Source organism: Symphalangus syndactylus, chromosome 5 (genome assembly GCF_028878055.3).
Source record: "Symphalangus syndactylus isolate Jambi chromosome 5, NHGRI_mSymSyn1-v2.1_pri, whole genome shotgun sequence".
NCBI lineage: Eukaryota > Metazoa > Chordata > Mammalia > Primates > Hylobatidae > Symphalangus > Symphalangus syndactylus.
This window is the reverse complement of record NC_072427.2, coordinates 84,254,914-84,268,398: the sequence shown is the minus strand read 5'-3', so window position 1 is coordinate 84,268,398 and position 13,485 is coordinate 84,254,914. Positions and strand designations below refer to the sequence as shown.

Sequence of the window (13,485 nt, the reverse complement as noted above, 5' to 3'; positions counted from 1 at the left end):
GCTGGGATTACAGGTGTGAGCCACAGTACCCAGCCTAAAGTTCTTCAATTCTGATACTACCTGGAGTCAGCACAGACCCTAAAAGCTAAGGACTCAGTCTCCATGTCAGACATCAGCCACAAGTGGTGTTCCCAGGCTACCCCCAATTCTGCCCAGCCAATTTATAAGTTTGTGGGGTTTTCAGCCCCACTCCCGTAGGTTTAATAATTTACTAGAATGATGCAAAGTACTATTCTTGGGATTATCAGTTTATTATACAGGGTACAACAAAGGAACAGCCAAATGGAAGAGGTGAGCAGGACAGGTATGGGGCCCAGAGCTGCTGTGTCCACTGCAGGCATGCTGCCCTCCCAGCACTATCGGGGGGACCCATCCCCAATATTTCAACGTAGGTTCTATTTTCCTTAAGTGTCGGCCGGTCTGAGAAATAAAGAGAAAGAGAACAAAGAGGAATTTTACAGCTGGGCCGCCAGGGGTGACATCACATAGTGGTAGGACCGTGATGCCCAGCTGAGCCGCAAAACCAGCAGGTTTTTATTAAGGACTTTAAAAGGGGAGGGGATGTACAAACAGGGAGTAGGTCACAAAGATCACATACTTCAAAGGGCAAAAGGGAGAACAAAGATCACATGCTTCTGAGGCCAATAAAGATCACAAGGCAAAGAGCAAAATCAAAAACTCCTGATAAGGGTCTATGTTCAGCTGTGCATGTATTGTCTTGATAAACATCTTAAACGACAGAAAACGGGGTTCAAGAGCAGAGAACCGTCTGACCTCAAATTTACCAGGGAGTGGTTTTTTCCCCACCCTAATAAGCCTGAGGGTACTGCAGGAGACCAGGGCGTATTTCAGTCTTTATCTCAACTGCGTAAGACAGACACTCCCACAGCAGCCATTTCTAGACCTCCCCCAAGGAATGCAATTCTTTTCCTAGGGTCTTAATATTCCATGTTAGGAAAAGAATTTAGCGATATCTCTCCTACTTGCACGTCCGTTTATAGGCTCTCTGCAGGAAGAAAAATATGGCTCTTTTTGCCCGACCCTGCAGGCAGTCAGACCTTATGGCTGTCTTCCCTCGTTCCATAAAAATCGCTGTTATTCTGTTCATTTTCAAGGTGCACTGATTTCATATTGTTCAAACACACGTTTTTTTTTGTTTTTTTGAGATGGAGTCTCGCTCTGTCACCCAGGCTGGAGGGCAGTGGTGCCATCTCAGCTCACTGCAAGCTCCGCCTCCCGGGTTCAGGCCATTCTCCTGCCTCAGCCTCCCAAGTAGCTGGGACTACAAGCACCTGCCACCACGCCCAGCTGATTTTTTGTATTTTTAGTAGAGACGGGGTTTCACTGTGTTAGCCAGGATGGTCTCAATCTCCTGATCTCATCAAATGCACGTTTTACAATCAATTTGTACAGTTAACGCAATCATCACAGTGGACCTGAGGTGACATACATCCTCAGCTTACAAAGATAACAGGATTAAGAGATTAGACAGGCGTAAGACGTTATAAGAGTATTATTAGGGAAGTGATAAATGTCCATGAAATCTTCGCAATTTATGTCTCTCTGCCACAGCTCCAGCCGGTCCCTCGGTTTGGGGTCCCTGACTTCCCACAACACAGCACAACCCAGAATCTCCCTAAGCCTCATTGGCTAAGAGTTTTTATCAAGGCCTCATTACATAGTCATGATGGATTGGATTATTGATCACGATTGAACTTAAACTCCAACCCCCTCCCCTCTCCAGAGGTTTGAGGGTGGGGCTGAAAATCCTAACCCTCCAATCATGTTGGGTCCTCTGTTGTCCAGCCCCCACCCTGAAGGGGCCCCACCACAATCACCTCAAAAGCCTGAATAGAAAACTTTTAATGACTGCACCTGGGATGGATGCCTGATATGGTTTGGATCTGTGTCTCTGCCCAATCTCATGTTGAATTCTAATCCCTAATGTTGGAGGTGGGACCTGGTGGGAGGTTATTGGATCATGGGGACAGTTTCTCATGAATGGTTTAACACCTGGGTGCTGTTCTCAGACAGTGAATGAGTTCTCGCGAGATCTGGCTGTTCAAGTGTGTGGCACCTCCATCCTCTCTCTGCCTCCTAATCCAGCCATGTGAAGTGCCTTGCTCCCCCACTTTGTCTTCTGCCATGATTGGAAGCTTCCTGAGGCCTCCCCAAAGGAAAAGCCACTATGCTTACTGTACAGCCTGCAGAACCGTGAGACAAATATACTTTTCTTTATACATTATCCAGTCTCAGGCATTTTTTTTTGAGATGGAGTCTTGCTCTGTCACCAGGCTTAAATGGCACAATCTTGGCTCACTGCCACCTCCACCTCCCGGGTTCAACCAATTATCCTGTCTCAGCCTCCTAAGTAGCTGAGACTACAGGTGCATGCCACCACGCCCAACTAATTTTTGTATTTTTAGTAGAGACAGAGTTTCACCATATTGGTCAGGCTGGTCTTGAACTCCTGACCTCAGGTGATCCACCAGCTTTGGCCTCCCAAAGTGCTGGGATTACAGGCCTGAGCCACCACACCTGGCCTCAGGCATTTCCTTATAGCAGTGTGAGAACAAATACAGTGCCTCACAGAGATGCTGATTCTCAAAACCCAACAATACCACCTCACTTGCAGACCTCCAAGACTCTGATCCCGATACAGCCCACAGAAGCATGAGGCATACCACAGCAGATAGCCTATACAACAAATCATTAAACTGGACATAAACAACAGCATTTCATTGAAACTGGAAACAGTATACACAAAACTATGCCTGAACAGATTCAGAAGGCATAAGTATGTGACCCAAGTGAGTGACCAAACGCATGCTGCCGCCTTTTCTACTTCACACCCCCTCAGTCTACATCTGTGGTTTCACAGGACGCTCCCTAAGACCAGTTGACAAAAGACGAAAAAATACAGGTATGTTTTACCAATGGATCCATACAGTATGGCAGCATGAACCATAAATAGTTGCTACACTAGTGACTCACACCTGTAATCCCAGCACTTTGGGAGGCTAAGGCAGGCAGATCATGAGGTCAGGAGATTGAGACTATCCTGGCCACCATGGTGAAATCCTATCTCTACTAAAAGACAAAAAATTAGCCGGGTGTGGTGGTGGGCGCCTGTAGTCCTAGCTACTCAGGAGGTGGAGGCAGGGGAATCACTTGAACACGGGAGGCAGAGGTTGTAGCGAGCTGAGATCACGCCACTGCACTCCAGCCTGGAAGACAGAGTGAGACTCCATCTCAAAAAACAAACAAAAAGATAGTTGCTACACTACAACCTAGTTTAGGGTTGGATTTTTGAAGATTTCCAGTTGGCAAAACTTGGGAGGGTACAGCTGGTGGTCCATCTTATGTGGAAAGGAAGGTGTCTGAATTTACTGATCTGCAAGCATTCCTGTGCAGTTACGGACTGTCCAGCTGGTCAATAACAGAAAGATTGCAAAGAACGGTTTCAAGGAAGTCTTCAGTGCTGGGCTCAGTGGCTCACGCCTTTGGGAGGCTGTGCCTTTAGCATGTTGTCCCAGTGCTCTGCCAGGCAGGAGGGCCCATGGACACTACACTTCCTTGGCTATAAAGTGAATCTCGTTTGAAATGTTATGTGGTTATGTCAGTGAAACAAGCACTCCTTAAGCCTTTCTGGCTGACACTTGTGAGTAGGAAAAGACAAGCCTCGTATCTGGAATATGAGACTATTCTTATGAAAAGTGAACCACCAGCCCTTCCAGGACGGGAGAGTTCCAATACAGTAAACTCTCCTTATAAAATAGGGACTATGTCTAAAGACCTCTGTAAACCTGGATGTTTGTGCTCCTTGACGAAGTGACCCACAATGGGAGTTTAACATTGGTCTCTTTTGCTGGCAGGTTAGATATTCAGGGGCAGCTAGATATTAACCAAAGCTGGGTAGATCGGCTTTGGTTAGAGAACCCATGCTGTTAGGCCCATGAACAGCCTCCAACTCCATCACCTTGGCTACCTTGTCCATGTGCCCATCATGCCAGTAGTACAGTAGCCAATAAAAGATACTTCTTTCATGGATGCTCTCTCGTAGGCATTAACATTGTATACAAAGAACATCGTACTTCGTGCCTATTCCAATTTATCTGACCACATAAATCTACCACACACCTCCTTATCTCCAACTTTCAATTGTTTTCCTTCCAGGCCCTTAACCAGTTACCCAGGCCCTCTAGCACTGCCCATGGCTCCATGTATATTCTCACCTCGGGCTACTTCTTCCACAAAAAAGTGGATGACCAGGAGCTCTGCCTGAAATTCTGCCTATCGAGAGGATATGCCCTTATCACCATTTTTCAAGGTCACCCCTGAGGAGGCTGTAATGTAGCTGCTATTTTCATTTTGAACTCATACTGAGCCAACCCATTTATACACCATGCTCACAATTTTTACTCCTGTCAACTGCTTATAAGGGCCCCCTCACATGGTCACAGGTGTGAAATGACATTGTGGCTGATCCAACAGCTCTGGAAGTCATGTGCCATCTGTGCTCTGCAGCTCATTTGGTAACCTCTGTACATTCTCATGCTCAATCTTTTCTTTTTTTTTTTTTTTGAGACGGAGTCTCGCTCTGTCGCCCAGGCTGGAGTGCAGTGGCGCAATCTCGGCTCACTGCAAGCTCCGCCTCCCGGGTTCACGCCATTCTCCTGCCTCAGCCTCTCCGAGTAGCTGGGACTACAGGCGCCCGCCACCACGCCCGGCTAATTTTTTTGTATTTTTAGTAGAGACGGGGTTTCACCTGGTCTCGATCTCCTGACCTCGTGATCCACCCACCTCGGCCTCCCAAAGTGCTGGGATTACAAGCATGAGCCACCGTGCCCGGCCTCTCATGCTCAATCTTGAATATACTACTTCCATATTATGAGGGACTGTTGCCGGTCCCAACTGATGTTATAACTTGGTAGTTTAACACATTAACAGGCAGTTCTGGCTGCATGGTCATCTGGTGGCTTATGGTCAGGTGTTCCATCTCTATCAGAGACAAGCAGAACACCAGAAGATAGATCTACACACACACACCCCCCCCAAATGCATACAATTCTCTGCTCCAGGTGGCATGACAGAATCTCTACATTACATCATTCTGCACCATTAATAACACCAAAAACATACCTGTTAGACTATATGGCCCAGGCAATAGCATTACTTCATCACAACCCGGATCTACTGTACAGACTTTTCCAGTTCTGGGCTCTTTCCAAAACTGGCAATCTCCCAACTCCACTAGTATCTGGACCAGAGCAATATTCACAGGTGTGGGATATGCTGCCTCCAGAACCTGAGGCAAGAACTAGCTCAAGAACCAACAAGTGTCTTGCTTTCTTAATGGCAGGAGGTGCAAGAAGCAATAATTCATTCGCTTTTGGAAGGGATGCCCTAGAGCACCCCTGACCACTGGAGCCCTAAAAATGTTAGGATGTAGCAGGCTCCTAGATTCCTTTAGGGTTTATATGCCACTCTCTGGAGCAGCTGTCTCCAGGACCTTCTGCACTTCTCATCTGGCTGATCAACATGTCACTGATGTAAAGGAACAATGTAATATTCTACAGGATGTCTAGGTGGTCCAGATCTCTTTGGATTATGACAGAGAGCAAGAGAATATAACCTTCAGGCAAAACTGTATTTTAATTCCACGCAAATGCAAAATGTTTTTGATCCCTGACAGGTAAAGAACAAATCCACCTAGTCAACAACTATCTACCATATCTGGCAGAGAGGCTATTAGGGATACTTTTTTTTTTTTTTTTTTTGAGATAGGGTCTCACACTGTCACCTGGGCTGGAGTGCAATGGCATGATCTCGGCTCACTGCAACCTCCACCTCCCAGGTTCATGGGATTCTCCTGCCTCAGCCTCCCGAGTAGCTGGGATTACAGGCACACACCACCACACCCGGCTAATGTTTCATATTTTTAGTAGAGACAGGGTTTCACTATGTTGGCCAGGCTGAACTCCTGACCTTGTGTCCCGCCCACCTTGTCCTCCCAAAGTGCTGGGATTACAGGCATGAGCCACTGCGCCTGGCCAGGGATACTCCCTAGATGAGTTTGCAACAGAGTACCCAAAACAACTACTTGTTGACAGCAAATAGAGTAGGCTGTCATTCTCCAGGATCCTTGTGACTTCTGCAGGGGTCATGCTGGTAAATTAAACAAAAATGTTGGTAACCACCACTTTACATCACTTGGATCCTTAAAAGTGGCACTTATCTCTGCCATTCCCACTCTGGGACAATTGTTTTATAATCTTGGTAGGGGATGGGGCAGTTTCAGGTTTCTGTTTGGCTTTTTCCATTTTGTTATCTAACTCTATAGGTCAGGGACCTGGAATGAGCATTAACTGCCAAGTTTGTCAATGCCAATTATTCACTCGAAGGCTAAGAAAATATCACTAGATCAGTCCACTAGGTCTATGGGTCCACTGTAAACTGGACCTTTAGCAGAACTCCATCAATTACCTGGCCACCACATGCAGCCACTCTAACAGAAGGGGATAATACTCTAGGCATCTGGACGTCATTTAGACCGTGTGTCCACAAGTCTTCCAAATGTTCGGCTAATCACTTTTCTCCAGGATGTAGTTATCAAAAGAAATTGCTGTCAGAGCCTTTGGAAAAGTACCTGGGGATTCATTTCTGTGTGTACTTGTACTGTTATAGGTCCTTCTTCTTGGTGTTTGGCCACCTCTCAAGTAATGTTTCCATTTCTGAAAACTGGCTCAGTTCCAGAAACTGGGCATGGAATCCTGATTTTTTAAAACTGGGACAAGCATCTTTATTTTTTTCAATTGAGACAGTCTTGCTGCGTTGCCCAGGCTGGAGTGCAGTGGTGCAACCACAGCTCACTGTAACCTTGAACTCCTGAGCTCAAGTGATCCTCCCACCTCAGCTTCCCAAAATGCTGAGATTACAGGCACAGGCCACCGTGCCTGGAAGGATTTTTTTTTTTTTTTGCCAGCTGAGTAGTACCCTTCTTAGCTGCCCATCTATTTTGCCTCCAGGGATGCCATGTTTATTAACCAGTTCTATAACCATACAGGTGAGGCCCCCTTGGCTGCCACTCAGACCCTGCTGGTACTATAATTGCAATCCTCTGACTTCTGTCAGCTGTGTTGCCTTTGGCTTCTTGGGTTTTTTTCTTTGGTCCCCATTATGTCCCAGAATGGCCTCTTTTGTCTTAGGATCCCATCATCCTCAGTGCTATCACCCAGCCAAGTTCTGGAACAGCCTTTCTATTGTCATTCTTGCCTACAGAGATGAGCCATCACTGAATATTTTAGTGACATCAGTGCCCCTTTCATCATCCTATGTCTAATGATCTTTATAAATGATATGTTATTTACACCTTCATGTGGAATATGATCATCTCGAATGTCTTCTAGATGCACGGAGCATATAAATTTCAGCATGCCCACACCCCTGAACCTTTTACTCCCTTCCACCACTGTCTGCCATAGCAATTTTGCCATTTCAGTTTTGCTTACCATGGCCCATGGCTTTTTCCAAGTGTGGTATTTTAAAAATATACTGGCAAATTTTTTGATATTCTTCCCTTTAGAAGATGAAGCCTAATTCCTCTCCCTTTGAATATGGGTGATTTAGTGACTCATTTCTTCCAAAGAGGAAGTAGCCGAAGTGATGGTATGCAACTTCTGAGGCTGGTTCACAAAAAGGATACAGTTTTCTTTTGTCCTTTGTCTTTAGATTGCCCTTGGAATCCAGCCATCATATTGTGAGGAAGCCTCGGCCACAGGGACTGGCCATGTAAGGGTGTGCTGGCTGACATCCCCAATCTGGGCTGCAGCCAATTTCCAGTATCAGCTGTCAAGACATTCGAGCAGATGAACCTTCACTCATTCCAACCTCTAGCCTCTGAACTGCTCCAGCTGAGGCCTGACACTGTGGAATAGAGATAACCAATCCCCACTATGTCTGACCCACAGTAACCTAGAGATAATAAATGATTCTTGTTTTAAGCCACTAAGTGTGGAGTAATTTGTTAGGTAGCAGTAGCTATACCACCATTCTAGGAGCCATCCTTGCAGGAAGTCTGCAGCCAGTCTTTGCCAAGGTGCTAAATCGCGTATTTCAATAAACACATCTATGCAAGTTTACATTCCAGCTCCCTTCATCAAGCACCCTCATAATCCAGCCCCAAACTTTCCCAGCTCCTGTCAGTACATGTTGGCTGGGTGGTACAGCTTGTTATGGGCTAAAGTGTGTCCCCCTCAAAAGATGCTGAAGCCCTAATCCCTGGTAAATATGAACGTGACATTATTTGGAAATGGGTCTTTGTAGACAAGTTAAGATGCGCTCATTAGAATGGGCCCTAATCAGTATGACTGGTGTCCTTCTAAAAAGAAGCCCATGTCTAATGACCTTTGTCAATGATGTGTTATTTATGCCTTCGTCTGGAGAGACACACACAACAAGATCACCATGTGAATATAAAGGCAGGACTGGGACAATGCCTCTATAAGCCAAGGAACCAAAGACTGCCAGCAAACCACCAGAATCTGGGAGAGAGGCATGAGACAGATTCTCCCTCCCAGCCCCAGAAGGAATCAACCCTGTGAACACTTTGATCTCAAGACTTCTAGCCTCCAGAACTCGGAGACAATAAATGTCTGCCCAGTTTGTTACTGAAGCTCCAGCAAACTAATAACACAGTTCTTTTGAGGGGGAGGGAGCTATATTCTCTTTTCTATCTCATTGTTTCCAGCTGAATAATGCAAAAGAAACAACCACAATTATATATCTACTGTGCAGTAAGTGGGGGGAGGGAGGAGGAGTAGTGCCAGGTTAGTAGGAGAGGTGAGCCACCCCGACAGGCTTCAGGTTCAAGGCAGGCCAGGTGTGATGGCTCACTGGAGCCTAGGAGTTTGAGACAAGCCGGGGCAACATAGCAAGACCTTGCCTCTACAAATAATAAAAAATGTTATGTGGGCACGGTGACACATGCCTGTAGTCCCAGTTACTTAGGAGGCTAAGGTGGTAGGATCGTTTGAGCCCAGGAAGTTGAGGCTACAGTGGGCCATGATCCAGCAACTGCACTCCAGCCTGGGCAATAGAGTGAGACACTGTCTACAAAAAAAAAGGTTTAAGGCAGTTTGGGGAGTCAAAACCTTTGAAGGCATCTACCCAAGTTATCTCCAACCCATGTATGACGGGCTTTTTTTTTTTTTAAAGACAGGGTCTCACTCCTGTTGCCCAGGCTGGAGTGCAGTGGTGCAGTCACAGCCCACTACAGCCCTGAGTTCCAGGACTCAGGTGATCCACTCACCTTGGCCTCCCAAGTAGCTGGGACCACAGCCGTGGCCACCATGCCCGGCTAATTTTTTGTGTTTTCAGTAGAGATGGGGTTTTGTCATGTTGCCCAAGCTGGTCTTGAACTCCTGGACTCAAACAATCTTCCCTCCTCGGCCTCCCAAAGTGCTGGGATTACAGGTGTGAGCCACTGTGCCCGGCCTCATCTTTTCTTAGCAGGGATCCAAACTTAGTGGAAGAGTATTGCCTTGTTTGGGTGTTTTGCTATTTTTGGAGTTCAGTCAAACAGGGATGTTAATTCCTGGGCCTGGTTCTTGTCTTTGACCTGCTGCAGTAAATGGAGCTTCTCTATATGCAACGGGACAGACTCACTGGCTTACAACTGTTTGTTGCTTGCCTTCAGCTGACCACTATTCTTAAGAGACTTGGCGGCACTGAGCAATAGCTATCCAATCCCCTTTTCCTTCCTTTAATCTACTCCGTCCACCATATGTGAAATGTCTGATACTTCACCCACTCGTGGATTCCATTTCACTAGTTCACCCTCCTACTTCACCACTGGTGAGTGATGCAGCCTCGAATCCCATCTTCCCACCAGGTTTAATGCTGCAGAATGGTTTCTCCAGAAGCAGATGCTGCGACTGAGTTTGGGGTACGAGAATGTTGACATGGTATCAACACCTGTGAAAGGAAGGGGAAAGAAGCAGGACTGGACGGAGGAAGAAGGGTATGTAAGTCCCGCAAAGCTTTGGCCAACCTCGTGTGGAGCTCCGGAACAAGAACTGCTGAAGTTCGCCAGACTCGGGCACTCCTGCCTAACTCAGTAACAGGCGGGCGGCCTCAGGGCACGGACACGCTGCTCAGGCCCCGCCACAGCCACCCTCGCACCGTCAGACACACCCCCATACATTCGGGGAGCAGGACCTTCAGGACGCCGGCGGGGCCCTCTCAGTCCAGCTCCACCAGGCCCCTCGTCCGTCCTCCCGCCCTCCAAGGTCACCTCGCGGTCCGACATGGCTGCTGGGGCTCCTTCGGGGCCGACGATGTGTACTTCTAGGGCTATTTTTTAAAGCAAAGGAGTGAACACACGTAAAGGCACGAGAAAGGTGCCTCGACGCCACCACGGACTGCGCAGCAAGCGTTCGCGATCAGCACAGCTCGAAAGCGAAGACAGCGGTCAACGCGGACACGCCATGGCGCGGGGACCAAGGAGGAGCCCCGAGAGGGGCAGGACGGGAGGGAGGGCCGCGCGCGGGGCCACCAGCGGCGCCTAGGAGTCAGCGCCAACGCCCACGGGCTGGTCATCCCCACGTAGGCGCCTCGGGCCGCAACTCAGCAGCCTGCCCGCCTCAGGACCGCCACCCTCAAGCCGGCCCAGCGCAGAGCTTGTCGGGAGCGGCGCTCTCCCGCCTCTCCCAATGGGTGCCCGGAGCGGCATCGACGCGTCTTCGGGGCCAATGGAAGCGAGGCTCTGGTGTTGCTGGGCGGGGCCGGGAGGGCAGCCCAGGCCCGAGACCCACTGCGCACGCGCGCTCGCTACCCGCCCTTCCCGCCGCGCACGCGCTCCCGTGTAGGGCCAGGCGGGCTCTCAGGAGCGCGCGGGGCGGCGGCGGCGCGGAGGGGCCATCCGCGCTCGTGCCCGCGCGGGTGCGTTGCCGCCCTGGCCGCGCCCCTGCCCCGCCGCCTCCCGCTCCTCGCCTGGCGGATGTAGGTTGTTGGCCTGAGGGGAGCTACGTAGCCGAGGTTTGCGCTGCCGCCGCCCCGGACGCTAGCCTCTGCCCGGACGCTAGCCGGCCTGGCCATGGCTGACCGCGGGTGCCCGCTGGAGGCGGCGCCGCTGCCTGCCGAGGTGCGGGAGAGCCTGGCTGAGCTGGAGCTGGAGCTGTCGGAAGGTGAGCCCTCAACCCCCGCGACCCGCCCTCACCCGGGTCCCCCGCGCAGCCCCTCACTCCGGGACCCCCGCGCGGCCCCTCACTCCAGGACCCCCGCCCTTCACCCCCGGGACCCCCACGCGGCCTCTCGCCCCTGGGACCTCTGCCCCTCAAGGGGACCCGGGTTCCTCTACCCCGGGACCCTGCCCCTCGCCCCGGAGACACCGTTCCTCACCTGGGAGCCCAGCACGGCCCCTCACCCCGAGACCCCGGCCCCTTACCCCCGGGAACTCCCGCCCCTCACCCCCGGGACCCCAGCGCAGCTCCTCACGCCCAGGACCCTGCCCCTCACTCCCGGGACCTCCTGCCCCTCACCCCCGGAACCCCGCGCGGCCCCTCACCCCGGGGACCCCGCCCTTCACCCTGGGAGCCCCGCGCTGCCCTTCCGGACTCCCGACCCTCAGCCTCGGGACGCCCGCGCGGCCCCTCAAACCAGGGACTACTCCCCGCCTCACATACAAGGACCCCTCCCCCATACAAGGACTCCTCCCCCCAGGCCCTTCACACCTGGGACCCTTACTCCTCACCCCAGGACCCCAATATGGCCCTGCACCCGAGACCCTCGCCTGGACCCCCACGTCGGGACCCCTGCCAAACTTCTGGAGACCTTTCCCTATCCCCAGCTGCTCCCCCAATGGGATCCGACCCCAAGGACTGGCTTTGACTGGGTCGTTTGCACAGGTGTGAAAATCTTGAAAGGAATGACCACTTTTGCCCCACGCTGTGAGCCCCGCCTTTCTCAAGGCTGTAGGTCTGGGCTTGGTCTGGGCTTCACCGGGATGACTGCGCCCGTTGTCCGCAGGCAGCTACTTCCCTTGGAGCTGGGAGCCCTTGCTGCGCGCCTGATATTCTAGGAGCTGCACCCTGTGCCTCATTTTATTATCTATAAAGTGGGGTTATACCAGCACTTTCCATTTTGGATTGTTATGAGGCTAAAATACCTTAATATATGCAAAGCACATAACACTTAGGAGTTGTTAGCCCCCTCATGGAATTTTTTAAAGTAAAAAAAAAAGTCCTATAAATGGTTGGTTGGTAAAAATAGACTGGAGTAATCTGGCTTCAGAGGTGGTGGGGTGGCATTTCACATTTGGATGTTATCCCTTTCAAGGCCTGTGTCCTGATATTCCTTTCGGCTGTCATTGGGAAAGAGTTAAGTTCTTCTCCAGTGTCAGAAAGGACTTGCAATCCTTGAAGAAAAACATGTAATTGATTCTTACTCTGTTTTTGAGATCTGAATGCATTTTCAGCTTTTAGAATCCATTTTTTAATAATCTTATTATCCCTAATTTAAGTTTCAGATTGATAACATTTTGCTGGGTCTGGAGTGGTTATTTCTCAAAACATCTAATTAATATGCACTAGCATATAGTAAGTCATTTAATCCTTACCAACCTTACGGAGGTAGATGCTGTTGTGATCTTGTTTTACATATAATACAACATGTACTTGCAACTATTTTGAATTCAGCATTCAGATTTTTAACAATGTTGTGATATGTGGTACTTTTTTTTTTTTTTTTTTTGGAGACGGAGTCTTGCTCTGTCGCCCAGTCTGGAGTGCAATGGCGTGATCTCGGCTCACTGCAAGCTCTGCCTCCCAGGTGCACATGATTCTTCTGCCTCAGCCTCCCGAGTAGCTGGGATTACAGGCACTTGCCACCACGCCCAGCTAATTTTTGTATTTTTAGTAGAGGCACGGTATCACCATGTTGACCAGGCTGGTCTCGAACTCCTGACCTCAGGTGATCCGCCTGCCTTGGCCTCCCAAAGTGCTGGGATTACAGGCATGAGCCACCGTGCCTGGTTTGTGGCACATTTTTGAAAATGGAAGTACAGGCTGAGTACACACTGGCTCATGCTTGTAATCCCAACACTTTGGGAGGCCACGTTGGCTTCGAGACAGGAGTTCAGAACAGCTTGGGCAACATAGCAAGACTGTCTCTACAGTATTAAAAAAAATTAGCTGGGCATGGTGGTGTGCATCTGTAGTCCCAGCTACTCGGGAGGCTGAGGCAGGAGGATCACTTGAGCACGGGAACACTGCAGCCTGGGCAATAGAGTGAGACCCTGTCTCTCTCACAACAAAAAAAAAAAAAAAAAAGAAAGAAAGAAATGGATGGATTTGAGAATTCTTGGTGGTTAGATGCTCTTAGGTGGTCTGACAAACTTATATTAGGAATGGGTTTGACAGGATCTACTGTACTGCATTTGTTAAGGCTCTTTAGGGAAAATCACATATACGCAGTTTAGATTCTATA

At 49.6% G+C, this 13,485-nt stretch overlaps 1 protein-coding gene and 1 long non-coding RNA gene across 15 annotated transcripts in view; one reads left to right on the top strand and one right to left on the bottom strand.

The window, feature by feature from the left end:
• Positions 1 to 449: 449 nt before the first annotated feature.
• Positions 450 to 10,685, bottom strand: LOC134736810 (uncharacterized). Of its 2 annotated transcripts, none has more exons than XR_010121149.1 (2): positions 10,295 to 10,685; positions 450 to 9,975 (listed from the first exon to the last, which is right to left on the bottom strand). It is a non-coding gene; the product is annotated as an uncharacterized lncRNA (long non-coding RNA). The 2 variants fall into 2 exon arrangements; XR_010121148.1 differs by having other exon boundaries at positions 10,219 to 10,678.
• Positions 10,686 to 10,851: 166 nt separating this feature from the next.
• The window catches only part of DIP2A (disco interacting protein 2 homolog A), a 114,092-nt gene continuing 111,458 nt past the window's right edge, over positions 10,852 to 13,485 (top strand). For 5 of the 13 annotated variants that reach the window (XM_063640411.1, XM_063640412.1, XM_055280043.2 and 2 more), the window contains exon 1: positions 10,856 to 11,186. In XM_063640411.1, coding sequence (XP_063496481.1) covers positions 11,096 to 11,186 — 91 coding nt within the window. In that variant the 5' untranslated portion in view covers positions 10,856 to 11,095. Of the gene's footprint in view, positions 11,187 to 13,485 lie in introns of all 13 variants that reach the window. The other 8 variants (XM_063640414.1, XM_063640413.1, XM_055280041.2 and 5 more) reach the window with 3 other exon arrangements.